Below are 17,762 nucleotides of genomic sequence, written 5' to 3'. Positions count from 1 at the left end.
GTTAGAGGTTAAAACAAAATTATGGGAAAAAGATTCAAGAGATTTAAAAGGTTTTCTTTTTTTTTTTTTTTTTTTTTAAAATTCTCTTTCTCTAGATTCTTTGTTTTATAGCTCTCTTATTTAATAGCTCTCTAATTTTATAGCTCTCTAATTTTATAGTTCTCTTATTTTTTATTATATAGAGTTGTAGTTTTTTCTTCTTCTTCTATAAAAGAAAAATTACCGTACAAATTAGTTTGTGCGCAATTCGATTATCAGGGGAAGGTAAGAAGGTGGATATTCATTATAGAACATGGTTAGTAACTAATACCCCATCCTGCCCTATTCTCTCTCTCTCTCTCTCTCTCTCTCTCTCTCTCTCTCTCTACCCAATTACAAGCTCTACGAGACACTACACAACTTCAGAAGTCACGAGTTTGACATACGTTGTCAATATAATCTTCCTAATAAAAAAAAAAAAAAATTATCGGAGTTGTATTTTTTTCTTTTGCAATCAAGATGTTCCATTAGTAATGACCAATTAAAACTCTTCGGAGTCTTTTCTATAAAATCTGCAATTTCAAAATACATAGTATATTGTACTTTAATACTTTTCTATACTGTTTTATACTATACTGATTTTTGCTATACTGTTTTATGCTGTTTTCTATGCCATACTTTTTTATACTTTTTTCGGTATTTTCCATTTTTACCTTTTCTTTAAAAGAGGGGAGAGAGGGGGTTCGCAGTTGAAGAATCGATCCCGTATATATTGACATGACCAATAACAATTCATAAAAACGAGGTGATCAATGGCTCAAGCTTGACTTTGTTATTAAGTTAAAGTATACCATTTTTTTCTCCTGTGGTAGCGCTTTCCCTAACAATTCATTCTGTAAAAGCATTACCGGGGGGGGGGGGAGAGGAAGCTGAAGATTAACCATTTTTTTTTCGCTTGCGGTAGCGCTTTTCTTTCTTTGTCGTTAGAATTATTTGAGACACGAAAAAATGACAATGCTCTCCTTAGAGATGAGATGAGATGAGATGAGATGAGATGAGGTGAGATATGGGGAATGAATGAATGATAATTTTACTTTAGTTATGCTATGGTTATCCAATTGGAGGAATGTCTATCTTTTTACTATCCCCTTAAGGTTTGTGTTTGCCTTATCAAACTCCTATATTCATCCAGATGAACATTTCCAATCTGTTGAAGTCTTGACTAGTAAGATATTAGGCTACGAAACGCACATTCCTTGGGAATTTGAGACTTTTCACGCGGCAAGAAGCTTTGGTCCTTTATATGTGTTATATGGCCCATTGTTGTATCTTGTCAAATACTTGGGACTCGAATTGACGCCAATCCAGATTTGGTACTTGCTTCGTTTGCAAATGTGCATCTTGAGCTGGTTGGTTACTGATCTATGCCTTTATTGGATGTTACCTTCAAAGCAGGAAAGAATCAAGGCTATTTTTTTTACGCTGACGTCTTTCGTCACATTGGTATTTCAAAACCATTTATTTTCAAATAGCGTCGAGACTTTGGTGGTGCTAGTGGCGATTTATATCATTGACGATTTGAGGTTTATCCAAGAGTCAAAACTGTTGTTGCACGTGGATAAAAGCAAATCAATATTTCTTCTTGGTGCAGTCTTGTCATTTGGAGTATTCACCAGAGTCACCTTCCCGGCATTTTTACTTTTCCCTAGTTGGTATTTGATCACATATTTGGCATCCCATAGGTTATCACTCGCTTATTTGACTTTGGGATTTGTATTACCAACATTGGCTTTTATTTCGCTTGACACATACTTGTTTGAATCAGATGTCTACATCGTGGCACCTATAAACAATCTCCTTTACAATTCAAGGGTTGAAAACTTGTCCAAACATGGAATCCATCCCTTTTACACTCATGTTTTGGTAAATCTTCCACAACTATTAGGACCAGGCATCTTATTTATAATGTCTAAAACTTATATGCGTACTACTCAATTTCTTTCAGTAGCGAGTGGTTTACTTTTATTGTCAATAGTACGTCATCAGGAACTTCGTTTTTTGATACCGCTCCTACCACTATGTTGTTGTTGCTTTGATTTTAGGCAAAAATGGATTAAATCTTGGATGGTTTACTTTTGGTATTTCTTCAACTTGGCAATGAGTATATTGATGGGCGTCTACCATCAAGGAGGCGTAATACCGGCAATTGAATACATGAGAGAACAAGATAAACAAGGCGTGCAGATCTGGTGGCATACATACTCTCCTCCATCTTGGTTATTAGGTAGCACATCGGTAGAAACGGTATCGATATCGCAACTGCTAGACAACATAACAAATTACAATAAAAACTATACAATAATAGATGCAATGGGGACAGATTTGCAAATGGTTACTAATCTACTTGAAAATGTGGGAAAACCTGTTTATTTAATTACCCCATTAGCATCTTTCCGGTCCTTCAACGCATCTGCATTCAAACCCATCTGGAACTATACTTACCATATAGATCTTGACCATATAGAATGGCCAAATTTGCAAAGCGGATTAGGCGTATATGAATTATTATAATACCAAACAAAAAAAAAAAAGATATAACATATATATATATATATATATATATAGAACTTTTTTCCTTTTTCCTTTTTAATTTTTCCTTTTTTGTTTTTTGTTTTTTGTTTTCTTATTTGTAGAATTCAAATTTGTCATGTTCGGTACCAGTCTTGACTTGTGAATTATAAGCTTCTTCCAAATCGTTTTGTAGTATCATGTATCTATTCTTTCTTACAGCTCTTAATCCTGCCTCTTGCATAATTGCAGCAATAACTGCTCCCGATAATGGGTCGTTTCTAATAATCAACGAGTCCAAATCAACTTCAGGAGCAAGTGACATCTTTGATGCAATTGTAGTAAAAATTAACCTCCTTTCTCTTCTATCCTTCAAGTTTGGAAACTCAATCTTTCTATCTAATCTTCCCGGTCTCAATAGTGCCGGGTCTAGAGTATCTGCTCTGTTTGTAGCCATAATAACTTTCACATTCGAAGTCTGGTCAAATCCATCCATTTGATTCAATAATTCCAACAAGATTCTTTGCACTTCACGATCAGCTCCTGTTTGTGCATCAAATCTCTTTGTTGCAATTGCATCTATCTCATCGATGAATATTATTGCTGGTGAGTTTTCTCTTGCTAACCTAAACACATCTCTAACCATTCTTGGACCTTCACCGAGGTATTTCTGAACAAATTCAGAACCGTTTATCCTAATAAATGCAGCTTTTGTTGCATTTGCAACTGCCTTCACCAACATGGTTTTTCCAGTGCCCGGTGGCCCATACAATAAAACACCTCTTGGTGGATCGATACCAATTTGACTATATAAATGAGCCTGCTCCAAGGGCAACTCAACAGACTCAACAATTTCTTGTTTTTGCATATCTAGACCTCCAATGTCCGCATATGTCACATCGGGTTTCTCGTTTTCGCCAACTATTGATATCGAGGAGTCTGCCTCTGGAGGTAAAATGTCAACCAAAGCATTGGAATGACGGTGCAACGCTACTGATGAAGATGGCTTTAGCAATTCTCGATCCAAAGTAGATAGAATACGCACTACATAGTTCGAGCCCGTAGTCGATGAAACAATCCCTGTATTCTCATCAATCGGCTCCAAAAACTGTCCAATCACTAATGGCACCGATTTGATTCTCTTCACTTCCTCCTGTGCGCGTATCAACTCTCTTTTCAAATGACGCTGCTCATCCTTGATATATTCTTCTTGTATTTTCAACATATTGAGCTCCTTCAAAAGGCCCTTATGCTGTAAGTAAATGTCCGTACCACCTTCCATTATCTTTCCAATACCCTCCTAGTCTATGAACAAGTGGCGAACTTGCTTGAAAGAGTCAACAAAAAGAGAAGATGAAAAATTCCAAAGTGTGTCCAGAAAAATAATAATCATGCGACACCAAATGCGACACAGAAGAGGTGCTATCTATAGTTTATCTATTTATAAATTAGGGTGAGTATACTTCCAAGACTACACGATAATATGCTAATGATTAAAGTGAAAATTCCAAACTCGAGTTTATCAAGCTTGAGGTAATGGATTTCCGGTGAAGTTAGTGCCACGTAGTTTGTAATGCACAACTGTTTGAGTTTTTGCCAACCTTGGATTGATTTCTGCTTTGCATTTTCATATACTCCGTGTGCTGTAATTACCAGAGGCAGTAGCTGGTGTTTTTCATCTTTGAAATCACCAAGTAGTGGTATTTCTTGTTCCTGTTTCTGTTCTGCCTGTTCTGCATTTACATTTTCTTGCTCCATTTTATCCAATATTGGATTCAAAATCGCTTCATCCTCTTTGGATATCCCAACTAATACTGACTTGACTTTATCCTCAAATCCCAACACCAATTTTTTCCTCTTCCAAGGCTCAACAAGGAAAGTCGCCACGACAAATAATAAAACATTTAGTCCCATCAAGACCCAAGTTCCCCAAGTAGAAGATCTTCTAATTTTATCGGACCAAATTTGTTCTTCGTGGTACCTTGTCAAGATCAGTTGCGTCAATTTCAACTGGATCCCGTCAACTTTCAGCTCAGCTTCTTCCAATTGTTTCTCGCAGTTTTGCACCCAATGTTCATTTTCGTGATCATTTCTATACAACTCAGTGAATCTTTCCAAGTCTTGTGGCGACCAATTATGCTTCCTTGTCAATAGCTCATTCACCTCTCGCTGAGAATGCGATCGTTTTTGAATGGCTTCGCCATACTTGACTTTGCACTCTTTGACATACTTCTTAGCTTCCTTTAGATCTGCTTCTTGTTCCTGAATGGAAATCTTTAATTTCTCAATTGCCGAATATCCTGTAACATCGTTGAGGGCTCTTGTGACCGTGAGTATTGTGTCATGAGCAGAGTCCAAATATTTGGTTATCTTTTTGGTCATAGCACTCTGGTTTTGCTGTTTCTGAGAAGGTAGTCCGCTTATCTCCTTTTGAATAGAGTCATTAATCTCCTTTGCCAAATTAGGTATATCCGAATCGTCAACGGCGCCTTCAGTAGTGGCAATGATTTTATTTTCGACACAAAGTCCATCCTTTGTAGTATCTCTTAGAGTATCTTTACCCTTGAGCTTTCCTGACTCTGTTGACGAGAAATTGGCTCTATTTTCTTCATTAGCATCGGCGATTTTTGCCTCGCGATCACCTCTCTTTTCTCTCTGTCTTTCCACCTGTCTTTCTTTTTCCAATATCTTTCTTTCTTCTTCAAGTTTTTCTTGTTTTGCCGATTCTGTTCCAAAGTTTGTTCCCTCAATAATTTCTCTTAGCTTGGCATCGTTGAATTGTGATAAATGGTTGGGCTTTTTCGACTGTAATCTAATACAACAGATATATAGAGGACGTCGAACGAAAAGCCTTGACGCTCGTAGAACTGAAAACATTTTATGAAAATCGGCAATTTCAAAGTGAAAAATTTACAAAACTCGGCTTTATCCGTTTGAAAAATCAACAGAGAGAGAGAGAGAGAGAGTAAGCACATAAAGAAGAAAAGAAAAAAAAAAAGAAAGAGTTCATAATTATACAAATGAAATATATATAGCTTTCATAAAGAACCAACCCAGTAATTGGAAATTCAATTAACTCGTGTTTATTTTTTTTTTTTTTTTAAGAAGGGAGTCTTGTTAAAAATTTGAGTCGACCAAATTCTTCACCAATTTCCAATCGTCTGTTTCTGCGTAATCCAAAACAATGATTCCTACGCCTTTTTGAAAAGTATCCTGAATGTTTCCATTTAGCATTGCTTTTGCTACTGGTTCTGGCCAACAATCTTTGTCAAAAAAATTTGATCCCGAAGTGAAATTGAGAAACAATTTGTCATCGTGATCACGAGTATAATCTTGAGCTCTCTTGGCCAAATTTTTGACGTATTCAATCTTTTTTGGTAAATCTATTGATTTTTGAACTTCGCAGAAATCTTGAACCACAAATGTCCCGCGATCGTCGTCAGTAGTATTGTATGACCATACAGAAGCCTCAAACCCAAATTTATTTCTCAAATCCTCATTTCGGACTCCAAATCTTCTAAATAAAATAATCTTTCCACGTGCATCTCCAGCTCTGGGGATATCTGTATTCAAGTACCATTTTTCCTTATTTGGCAGAATATAATGTTCCCAAATCAAATTGCCAAACTCGTCATTTTCATTGTCCCAGTCGTTTGATCCCTCTTGTTTGAGTGAAATAATCACTGTCTCCCTTGGATTATTCTCAACAAAGTCGTACACTTCTTTCAATACATCGGTCAATTCAAGAGGAAAAGGGATTTTCACGGGGAATTTACCATGAATCACTTGTAAATCATTCTTGTTCTTACCAACAAATAACCTGCCCACTCTGATATCAAGAAACCTTACTCCGTGTTCCAATTGCAGCGTTATACTTTCGCCTTGGCATTGAACTGATGGCAAGGCTGTATGACATGCGCCTGAATTGTGTGTTCCAGGGATTGAAAGTGTTGAAATCTTAGTATCATCTGGGATCTGCTCGATCCAATTTTTGTAATTAACCATATTATTATTTTTTTTCCTCGTATGGGAATTTCATCGTGGTGGCCGTGATGAAGATCGTGGTGGCAGGGATATAGCCGCATTTAAATATTACGCCCCCAATTCGCTTCCTCTGTCCCTTTGTGGAATTGTCAAAAGCAACTGAAAAATTATCCTGCACAAAAGCTATAAAAAAATTATACTCTAGGCAACTACAGGAAGTCAAAGTGAGATTTTTTTAAGGGGTATTTGTTTCAAAAGCCTCTTAAGAAAGGCGATTTGCACCATCTTGTATCAAGGATCCTCAAGATGATAAGATAATAGTGGAGTGATAGTAACACCTAGTAATAGAGTTGGTCTTTTGCTAACACTTATGAGTGATATGTCTTACAATGGTAGTTAAGTTAGAGAATAGATTATAATAGTAGATCCTTCTTCCACCGACCATGCTCCTAATTTTGGCTCAATTTCATACAAAATCTTTTAGAAAGAAAAAGTGCACAACTATAAAACTGTCTACTCAATGCTCCACTATGGAGCTAAGCGAGTCAGTGTCGATGTAGTCAATGTGCTCTATTATCTCGCTTCACTTCTTAGTGTCTCCTTTAGTGTTGCTACTATGTTTTGCTTCCCCTAGTGTCGAGTCGTGTATTTACAAGATGAGCTTATATGGACAGATTATTGAAAAATTCACCTTAACCAAATAATAATAGCCATGCAAAGAATGAAGTATATTATAGAGCATATGGAAGAAGGATTTTCAGAATGGGTGATTCTTGAATATGCACAGATTATAAGGGACATTGGCAAGGATAACCTTATTCTCACTTCGTTACCTGAAAACACGACTGAGTCAGATATTCCTCAACAACTTCGTGACTTGGGTTTACAATGGAGCACTAAAGAATGCGTAGAGATTATTCAAGCAGAAAATGCCGGGGAAATCAATAAGGACCAGGTTTGTCTATTGGACCCTGCAGCAGAGGTGGATTTAGTGCCACTGGAAAAATCAAAATTCAAATATTTTGTATTTGGAGGAATACTAGGTCAACATCCTAGAGTTGATCGTACTGGTATTTTACGTAAGAAATATGGGTTTGCAGGTAGAAGATTGGGTAAATTACAAATGACAACAGATACCGCTATTAGAACAACTCAACGGATAATCGAAAATGGCGTAGAATTTAACAAGATCAAGTTTTTGGATTATCCTGAAATTAAATATAATAAATACGAATCTACTGAAATGCCATTTAGGTATATTGTTGATGATATCAAGGGAGAGCCCATATTACCAAAGGGCATGTTGGAGTTGATAAAAAAAGATGCAGATCAAAGTATTGACGACTTGCTCATTAATTAAAGTGCCTTCTTTTTAACCACCACCACCACCATCGTAGTAGTAGTAGTCTTTTAACGCGGTTGAGTTTTGGATAAAACTTGTTTCAATATAAAGCCAGCTGTGTTCTCATCTTCAAAATACGAAATGTGAGCACTCACGGCAGAAACAAGGGAAAAATCAAGCACACCCATGGGTAAACTATAATCAATTCTTCCTGATTCGTTCAATGCAGCAAGTTCAGTCAACTCATCTTTGGTGAATTTTAAATCAGTTGACATTTTTGTAGCTTTTTCAACTTCTTTAGCATCCGAAAATGCAATGCTTGTAATTAAATCACCCAAAGCATTTTCCTGAGCAGCTCGTTCCTCAGCACTTTTCCCTTCTAGTTTGGCATCGCCCTCCTCTTTTTCCGTGTTTTTAGTAAGCTTTAACCACCTTGCTGCAGAAAGTATTTTTTCTGATATTTCATCACCTATACTTGCTAACCCTTGTATTTGGCTATCAAGTCCCTTGACTGCGAAATTCACCGGCACGGCTTTGAAATCTCCAAATCTTGGAAAGACTAATGGTTCTATTCTGTATGCTACTGGATCACAGGGATGAAATAAGTTGTACAAGTTTCGACATTTGGGGGAAACAATGGTTTCGGAATGTTTTTCAGACTTACTCGAGGGTGAACATCTTGCTCTAATATTCTTTCCTTCTAAAAGTTTGAACATTCCCACAGGAGAGCCCACAAGAAACAAGTTTTCAACGTCGAAATCGATATCTTTGTCAAGTTCAAGCGGAGGACCATTCAAGGTTCCTGATTGTTGGGATAGAATGTCGAATGCAATAGCGGATCCTAACGAGTGGCCAAATATGTGAATTTTACCCTTGAAATTTGGATTTCTTTGCTTGTATAGTTTACATACTCGATTGAGCTCAGATATTACTGCTGTGAATATTTGCTGGAGATATTTCGGTTGATAGTATAGCAATACATCGAGCACAACGTCGCCAACAACGTTTCGTAGTGCTTTTATTCCATCAACGTTGATTTGTGATAATGTAGGCAATTGTGAATTTTCGTTTTCTTTTTTTGTTTTTCTTGGTGAGAAATCAACACGATGTCTCCATGAAATGGGCAAGACTTGAATCCTGTTGTTCAGTTTATCCTCTTGACCTTTAGTATAGGCTAATTTATGATACTCTTCGTTTTCTTCAAATACTTTTCTCATTTTACTTCGGAGAACGTTAACATTGTGAGTAAAATTAACTGACTCGTACGTACTGCCCAAAACTTGACCGATTCCATGTATGCATAATATCAAATGGTCAACTGTTCTATTTGATTTTGTTTTCGAAGTGTCCAGATCATAGTCTTCCTCAAGGTAATGTTGCATGTGCTTGTCATCAATTTGGTTTTCAGTTTCGCTATCAACCGTTTCTACTACTACTTCATTCCCTTTCACATTATCACCAGCTTTAGACCCGAAAACAAATCCAAATTCCTTTTGGAAGCTATCGGCAATGCTTGGAAGTGGATTCTCCTGAATTTTAGCAAAAAGTGTCTTTTTAAATTCTTCTGTGTATCCACGCTGTATATGGTCAACGCCAAGTAATGACACGGGATTGGGGCCAAATGATCTAATCACATCCATTTGGAAGTCAGAATCATAGTTTTCGGGGAATAAAACAGCCTGGTTTTTGTTAAAGTACAATACGTGTTGACCATTGCTTAACTTGTAAACGTCCTTTTGTTCAATTGCTCTAGTCTCTTCCGCCTTCCGCTCCTCCTTTAGTTCCGCTTTTTCCTGCTTCTTTTTCTGCATATCATTGAACTTGGAGATTCTATCTTTATTCAACTTTGGTTTCTTCTCGTTCGCTTTGGCTTCAAACAAATACGGCTTAACCAACTTGTAACCAGTTTCAATCTCTTTTGCAATTTCATTCGGTAAAGGTGCACCGTCACTATTAAACCAGATACCCCTCCTTACCTCATACACTGGCCCATCCCAATAAACAGGCTCCAACTGCAATTTCGCAACATCCACTTGAAACAATTTATCTTCATTTACCTCTACTGGATGAGATACTTGTCTCAAAAACCCGCCTTCAAGTATTTTCGAGTCATACTCTGAAAAAGGGATGAATGACTCAGGCTCTTTGGTTTTTTCATAATGGAACCATTCTGGTTTGGATATGGGAACATCGGAGGCATAAAACCATCGTACGTTTGCTTTTGGTATGTCTTGTGTGTGATTCAGTGAAGAAGAAGAAGACGAGGAAGACGAGGAAGACGAGGAAGAAAATTTAGTTGTTGCAGTTCGAAAACTTAGTAGTGATAGAATGGATGTTGAGTGTAGTTGGACATTGTTTACAACAAAGGGTAGTGTTCTTGTTGAATAAAGCATTGCATTAAAATACTTGCCTTCATCAACAAAGTGTAATCCATAATTTTCAAAATTGATTTCATTTTCTGACCCGAGACTTATTTGTTACGAGTAGGACAATTTTGCGAGAGCAGAGCAACTATACAAAGATCATTTTATAATCAGAGCGTCAACTGCCAATACTACTACCCTTTTTTTTTAGTTTTCCCTTGAACGGAAAAAAGAAAGGATGCAATAGTGGCATACCAGGAGAGAGAGAAAGAGAAAGAAAGGGAGAGAGAGAAAGAGAAAGAGAAAGAGAAAAAGAAAGAGAGGGAGAGGGAGAGGGAGGGAGAGGGAGAGAGAATGAGAGATAGATAGATAGATAGAGAGTATACAAGAGAATGAATGATTTATAAGGAGATGGTCATATCATTATTAGTTTTTAGCTAAAAAAATACTTCATATTGCTTTTATGTCAAACCTGGAGACGGCAAGGTTAGCTCCCCAATAGGCCATTTTAATACTGCTGCATTTGAATAATCACTGTATACTCTTGTATTGGGAATCTTGAGACCAATGCGAAGATATATCAAGATATTATCACTTGAGTCTTTTAACCCATTTTTCAAGCTATTTTCAACCCACCTATAAAGTGGTGTAGATGTGTTTGTTAGCAAGCCCTTCAAGTTGATTGCTGATTGCAAATCATTCAGTACGTATTCTTCAATGTCATTGATGAGCAATGAGACGGCAGAGTATTTGGTATAGATGTTGTTGTTGTTGGTATCACCACCGTTAAAAGGTACCTTCTGCCAACTTAACATACCCGAAGCTCTGTTGTACTCTGTGATTATTGGCGGTACCAAAGTGCCAAGTGGATCATCTCTTTTCAAAGAAGCTACGGTCTCGGCAATTGCAGCTAGTCCCCACCTGGAAGCACCAGAAAGAAACAAACCTAGTAAAACACCTTGAAACATTAATGCTGTTCTTCCTCGTGTGGCACAACCAGGAATCAATAGCATGGCTAATATGTAATGGTGTACCCTTAGTGTAAGTCCCGGTAATAAGGCTATACACATTAACCCGATAATAAACAAGGAGTAAACAAGTAGATATTTTTTAAACCGACCAGAAAGCCAGATCTTGTATGCTTGGATCACAGCACAAAAGCATACGATTGCAACTATTAGAGAAACCGCTAATATGGCATCAGGTAGCTCTTTCAAATCAGCCTTGGTTAGTCTATCCACAGGTAATCTATCAAATGTAACATTATTCAATACCCCTAGCCAAAAAAAGGGATAGAACAAGATGACCCGACTTATGTAAGAAACCTTCTCGTTTGGCAGCGTTGGCTCCAGTAGAGTTCTCTTTGTCGAAAAGTGCCACAAGATGTATAATATTGAACAAGTTGGTAAAAATCTTTCTAAACCAATGGAGATCAAATTAGCAAAATCCTGAGGATTTGCTGCATCAACTCTCAAGGGGGGATCTGTTGCCAAACAAATTGTCCAAAAACCAACAATGGTCATTGTCCAATATGCTACTGCACCACTTGCTAGATATATGATTGGAAGTCCTAATATGATATTGACAAGTAAGACAAAAACCCTAGGGTCGGTGCATTTTGTAAAATATTCGCCATTAGATCTCAATGATTTGAAGAAAAAGGAAGATTTGAAAAAAGAATCAAATGCGATTGATGGCTTTACCCCAAAATGACCTTTGGCGGAATTAAAATAGGGCTGGTCTTTACTTTTGTAGGATAGTCTTGCACAACCGCCCCATAATGGTGATACAAGACCCGCATGTACTGCGGCACCGCAGGGATAAGAGTCTGCTCTATAAGGGTTTGTTAATTGATTGGAATCAATTTTATGCACCACCTTATTCCCTCCACCAACAAAATAACCTCTATATTTGATTCTCTGATTGCCGATTGGAACTAAGGAATAAGTCCAACTACCGCGATCACACAATGCCGGGCATCGTATAATCACATCTTGATCCTCATTGGTCAACTCGTTTTCAATTTCAGGACATAGATCCCCATTCATTCCGCAAGCTGCATTTTTACCTTGCCAAAAATCAGTCAGAGTTGTGCATGATAACGAGTAGACGTGAGTTTGTGGATTTTCCGACGAGTGTGGAGGTACTCTTAAATAGGGTATCAATATTGAATAGCAGAGACCAAACCAAAATAATAGATATGCAATCAAAATGAGTCTCCTGTGTTTAAGTTTTATTCGATCTCTGAATTTGACTGGCAAATCTTCAAAATACAGCAATCTCTTGAAAATAGGAGCAAACTCATCCTTTGGCTCTAGCGGACCTTGCCATACTTTGTGACAAAAATGTCTGATTTTGGCTGCAAATTTACTCAAGCCAGTAGAAGGATATGATGGGGAAAAAGTATGGTGTTGCTGGTTATCACCAAGAATACCTTCGTTGTCTGAGTCGGATTCGTAATCTTGTCCCGCGATTAGTTGGGCACTTGACATCTTTGTATTGGACACAGCAACAAAAGAACTTTTGAAATCGGTTAATGGTATACTACTAGTAGTATCGGTGTTGTAGACATACGAATCTAGTGCTGTGGAAGTATTAGTAGTAGTAGAAGAAGAAGAACAAGTAGTAGTAGCTGATTTGTTATCATCAGTACTACTTGTGTCAAAATCTAGACCTATTTTACTGCTTCTAGCTGTCGCTATTATCTGGTCTACTGCATCAATACTACTCTCTTTTAGGACCATAGAAATTTTTTGTATGCTAAATATATAGCACTTGAATTATAAGCCTTCAATTTAATATCAAAGAGCGCTAAACAAAGAGAAAGAGGAAAAGAAATAGAGGAAAGAGGAAAAGAAACCAAGGGGCAAGAGGAAAAGAAACGGAGAGAAGAAGGAGGGAGGATAAATTTAATGCGCAAGGTAGGTCAGCAAGAGCCCAGGCCCACCAATATATACTCTTTAAAAGACAACTGACACAATCACAACAAGTCCACACATTGAAAACCACTTTGTCTCTTGTCTTTATTGCCGTCTTCAAAACCCGCCCGTTGTTAGTCGAGACACGCGGCCCAATCGGCAAGTTTTTTCCCTCCTTTTTCCGCTTTATCGCTTTTTCCCCTTGTTTGAGCTTCCGCCAAGAGAAAGATTGCTACTCTCTCAGATCTCCCCCCTTTTGCTTTTAGTTTTTGTTTTTTTCTTCTTTTGTGTGCGTCAATTCTCCGATTCTAAGAAGAAAAGATTTCCTAATAACTAGTTTAGGGACGCACATTAGAAAGAAGTTTACTCAACAGATTTTTAAATCCGATTAGATCAAGGTTATACCGTTACAGATCTGCCGGAAATGTGCATAGTTCGATATTGAATACTCGGAATTGAGATGTTATACAGGGCTTGGGAGAGGGAGTGGGAGTGGGAGAGGGAGTGGGAGTGGGAGAAGGAGTGGGAGATATGGTCTAACTACATGTTTCTTTTTAGTACAACTCTAGTACAATTTGTTTACTACAAAAAAAAAAATTCTATCCTACACCCCAGCTTAACCAAAATAATTGGGCTCTTCCTTTATTAAAACTTTATTTTAGGTTATTATTATTTTTTTTTTTTGTTTTTTTTTTTTCCTAACCAGAACACATTGTACATGATTCTGGATTATCAATAGCACAAGCAATCACTTTAGCACTATAGATATCACTTTCAATCTCTTCTATTGATTTGTCTTCATCTTGTTCCCTCTTTTCCTCTTCTTGTTCCCTCTTTTCCTCTTCTTGTTCCCTCTTTTCCTCTTCTGGTTCCTCGTTTTTATTGTTGATTTGCAAATCAGCCATAGAAGTCTCTAGTGACGTAGGTTCGGTTGATGGACTATTATCAAATGAATTGTCTGATTCTCCCGTGATAGTCCTCCTTTTATTCAAATACTTTCTTCTATTCAATTTGCTCAAATCAGCTGCAATATTACCTGCACTTTCTGCCACTCTCTTATCGATTGTAAATTGAATTGCGGCAGAGGCAGCTTGTGTTCTTAAATAGTACATCCCCGTCTTTAATCCCTTTTTCCATCCATAAAAGTGCATACTGGTCAATTTACCCATGGTTGGCTCTCTAATGTGAATATTTAATGATTGCGATTGGTCAATGTATGCAGACCTATCTGCAGCCATATCTATTATGTGCTTTTGGGATATTTCCCAAACTGTTTTGTATAGTGCCTTGATTTCGTCTGGAATATTTGGCAACCCTTGTACCGACCCGTTATTGGCAATAATACTACTCTTCATGGCATCGTTCCATATTCCCAAATCAACCAAATCTCTCAACAAGTATGGATTAACAATTTGGAATTCACCCGCCAACACTCTTCTAGAGTAAATATTGGATGTATAGGGCTCAAAACACTCATTATTACCCAAGATCTGTGATGTTGATGCAGTAGGCATTGGTGCAACTAGTAAAGAATTCCTCATACCATGCTTGGCAACCTTTGCCTTTAATGCATCCCAGTCCCACAACTCTGTTGGCTTTCTATTCCAAAAATCAAATTGCAATATTCCTTGAGATGCAGGCGATCCTTGGTACGTTTCATAAGGACCTTCCTCTTGAGCCAAGTCAACAGAAGCTTCAACTGCGGCATGATATATAGTTTCGAAAATTTGAATATTCAATTCCCGTGCTTCTTGTGAATCAAATGGAATTCTCAAAATCATAAAAGCATCGGCCAAACCTTGCACTCCAAGAGCAATTGGTCTATGCCTCATATTCGACTTTCTGGCTTCTGGAACAGGGTAATAGTTACGATCAATAACTCGGTTCAAGTTACGTGTAACCACCTTGGTGACATCGTGTAATTTATCAAAATTATACCAAGTATTCTTTTCGTCCTTTTCGATAAACGATGGTAATGCAATTGAAGCCAAATTACAAACGGCAACTTCATCTGGCGCCGAATATTCAACAATTTCACAACACAAATTAGAAGATTTTATGACACCTAAATTCTTTTGATTCGACTTGGCATTACAAGCATCTTTGTATAACATAAATGGAGTACCTGTTTCTGTTTGACACTCCAAGATAGAGTACCATAATTTTTGGGCTTTAATGGTTTGTCTACCACGGCCCTCGCGAACGTATTTTTCATACAATTCTTCAAACTCGTCACCATAAACATCGGATAAGCCTGGTGCTTCGTTTGGCGAGAATAATGTCCAGTCACCATTCTGCTCGACTCTCTTCATAAACAAATCTGGAATCCACAATGCTGGAAACAAATCTCTTGCTCTAATTTCTTCCTTACCATGGTTTTTTCTTATTTCAATAAAATCGAAAATATCACTATGCCATGGCTCAAGGTACAAAGCAAAAGCACCGGGTCTCTTGTTACCACCTTGGTCAACGTATCTAGCAGTGTTGTTAAAGACACGAACCATTGGAATAATACCATTTGAAGTACCATTAGTACCAGCAATGTACGCGCCTGTTGCCCGGATATTATGTATATGTAAACCAATACCACCAGCAGATTTTGAAATTAAAGCACACGTCTTCAACGTGTCGTAAATACCTTCGATAGAATCCTCCTTCATTGCAATCAAGAAACAAGAAGACATTTGTGGTTTTGGAGTACCTGCATTGAATAAACAAGGTGAACCATGAGTGAAATATCTTTCGGACATCAAGTTATAGGTCTCGATAACACGGGGAATGTCTCTACCATGGATACCAATGGCGACTCTCATTATCAAATGTTGTGGTCTTTCGGCCACTTTGCCATTTATACGCAACAAATACGATCTCTCCAAAGTCTTGAAACCAAAATAGTTGTAGTTGAAATCACGATCATAAACAATAGCAGAGTTTAATTCGTCCTCGTTTTCATTGATAATATCCAATGTCTCTTTTGAAATCATTGGTGAGTGCAAACCGGTTTCCGGGTTGATATACTCATACAACTTCCTTGATACTTGTGAATATTGTTTTGTTGTTTGTTTGTGTAAATTGGATACAGCAATTCTTGCAGCTAAAACGGCGTAGTCTGGATGTATTGTGGTCATGGTAGCAGCAGTCTCAGCAGCTAGATTATCTAGCTCAATTGTAGTGACCCCTTGATAAACACCTGAAATAACTTTTTGAGTAATTGCAACTGGCTCAACATGATTCGAATCTAAACCGTAACATAACCTTTGAACTCTAGCAGTAATCTTGTCAAAACGCACAGGCTCTTTTCTACCATCTCTCTTATAGACATACATGGCTTGGCTAAAAGGTCACTTGAGAATATGTCTGCAACAACCTAACCTCTTGTGAAAGGAAAAAGGAAAAAGATTGAAAGAAAATTGAAAAGATTCAATGAATAAGAAAAACGAGGTGATATTTAAATACAAAAGTTTTTTTTTTGTAAAGACGCGGACGCGTTTCATCGCTTAACAAACAAAGCAAATGAATTTTTTTTTTTTTTTGGCGTTTTCTAGCGTTATGAGGATTAATTTTGTATGTTATTGTTGTGATTTCAGTATATTGTGAAAAGAAACGAGCAAAGAAGAGGGAGAAACATTATCGAATGGAGCTAGATAGTGGAGAAATACTAATGGGGGAGGAATAATGGGAGGAGAGGGAAGAGGAAAAGGAAGAAAAAGTGTAGGAAAAGATAAAGAGTGTAGGAAAAGATAAAGAGTACAGGAAAAGAGTAAAGAGTGTAGGAAAAGAGTAAAGAGTGTAGGAGAAAGAGTGTAGGATACATGATAAGTGTAGGATATGTGTAGGACGTGTAGTCAGTGCTGTTCCACTATCTCGCTCTGCTCGATAGTGATGTGTAGTCGCTGTAGTCAGTGCTGTTCCACTATCTCGCTCTGCTCGATAGTGACAAGTATAATTGAATCTTTTCCAGCGCGCTGCATTGTATGCAAGGAAAAGTTCTATACAACATTACTAGTCTATTGTTTCACAAAGTTTTGAAATTCCCGATAAGAAACACAAACTCTGTACAAAAATACACTACTAAAATAATGTAAACACAAATTGATAACCCCGTATCGGCATTGCTTCGACACTATCGAGCGCAGCGAGACAGTGGAGCAGTCCTTACCATCGCAGAGAGACAGTGGAGCAGTCCTTACCATCGAGCGCAGCGAGACAGTGGAGCAGTCCTTGCCATCGAGCGCAGCGAGATAGTGGAGCAGTCCTTACTAGCTTATTATAACACTATTCCACTCTGTTCGATAGTAGGGAGAGATATAAATCTTTTTCTATATATCTCTTTACCTTTCTCTCTACATCTCTCTCTACATCTCTCTCTACATCTCTCTCTCTCTCTCTCTCTCTCTCTCTATTTCTTTAGTATTAGAAGAGACTACATACATAAGATAAATAAACACTACAATTTCCACTAGATTATTTATAACTATAGAAATATTAATATAATAGTATACAATAATTTGTAATTTATTAGTCTTTTTACTATATCTTTATATACGGTTCAGACACATATCTTAGAGTCCACATAAGAAGGCCCAAACGCATCAAACCCGTGTGTAA

The 17,762-nt window shown here is 37.5% G+C and overlaps 6 protein-coding genes across 6 annotated transcripts; 2 read left to right on the top strand and 4 right to left on the bottom strand. All coding sequences in view use genetic code 12, as the record gives it.

Annotated features, from left to right (window-relative positions):
• Positions 1 to 1,056: 1,056 nt before the first annotated feature.
• Positions 1,057 to 2,550, top strand: SMP3 (glycosylphosphatidylinositol-alpha 1,2 mannosyltransferase; the record flags this gene model as incomplete). The annotated part of the gene is made up of 2 exons (XM_049323733.1): positions 1,057 to 1,993; positions 2,264 to 2,550. 2 exons carry the CDS (start codon positions 1,057 to 1,059, stop codon positions 2,548 to 2,550), a joined length of 1,224 nt encoding a protein of 407 aa, XP_049180474.1.
• Positions 2,551 to 2,662: 112 nt separating this feature from the next.
• Positions 2,663 to 3,829, bottom strand: PR26 (proteasome regulatory particle base subunit; the record flags this gene model as incomplete). The annotated part of the gene is made up of 1 exon (XM_049323732.1): positions 2,663 to 3,829. The coding sequence occupies one exon, from the start codon at positions 3,827 to 3,829 to the stop codon at positions 2,663 to 2,665; it is 1,167 nt and encodes a 388-aa protein (XP_049180473.1).
• A 155-nt stretch (positions 3,830 to 3,984) lies between these two features.
• On the bottom strand, positions 3,985 to 5,424 carry SHE9 (She9p; the record flags this gene model as incomplete). Its single annotated transcript, XM_049323731.1, has 1 exon — positions 3,985 to 5,424. The coding sequence occupies one exon, from the start codon at positions 5,422 to 5,424 to the stop codon at positions 3,985 to 3,987; it is 1,440 nt and encodes a 479-aa protein (XP_049180472.1).
• Positions 5,425 to 5,664: 240 nt separating this feature from the next.
• On the bottom strand, positions 5,665 to 6,552 carry PLC2 (Plc2p; the record flags this gene model as incomplete). Its single annotated transcript, XM_049323730.1, has 1 exon — positions 5,665 to 6,552. One exon carries the CDS (start codon positions 6,550 to 6,552, stop codon positions 5,665 to 5,667), a length of 888 nt encoding a protein of 295 aa, XP_049180471.1.
• A 691-nt stretch (positions 6,553 to 7,243) lies between these two features.
• Positions 7,244 to 7,891, top strand: KGF56_002493 (protein-arginine N-methyltransferase; the record flags this gene model as incomplete). The annotated part of the gene is made up of 1 exon (XM_049323728.1): positions 7,244 to 7,891. The coding sequence occupies one exon, from the start codon at positions 7,244 to 7,246 to the stop codon at positions 7,889 to 7,891; it is 648 nt and encodes a 215-aa protein (XP_049180470.1).
• A 50-nt stretch (positions 7,892 to 7,941) lies between these two features.
• Positions 7,942 to 17,382, bottom strand: KGF56_002492 (RNR1; the record flags this gene model as incomplete). The annotated part of the gene is made up of 4 exons (XM_049323727.1): positions 7,942 to 10,331; positions 10,709 to 12,928; positions 13,858 to 16,487; positions 17,345 to 17,382. 4 exons carry the CDS (start codon positions 17,380 to 17,382, stop codon positions 7,942 to 7,944), a joined length of 7,278 nt encoding a protein of 2,425 aa, XP_049180469.1.
• Between the last annotated feature and the right edge of the window lie 380 nt (positions 17,383 to 17,762).

This window comes from Candida oxycetoniae (assembly GCF_023343755.2).
Source record: "Candida oxycetoniae strain CBS 10844 chromosome Unknown scaffold51, whole genome shotgun sequence".
Taxonomy (NCBI): Eukaryota; Fungi; Ascomycota; class Pichiomycetes; order Serinales; family Debaryomycetaceae; genus Lodderomyces; species Lodderomyces oxycetoniae.
Note: the sequence above shows the minus strand (reverse complement) of the source record. Positions and strands in the feature narration are given on the sequence as shown.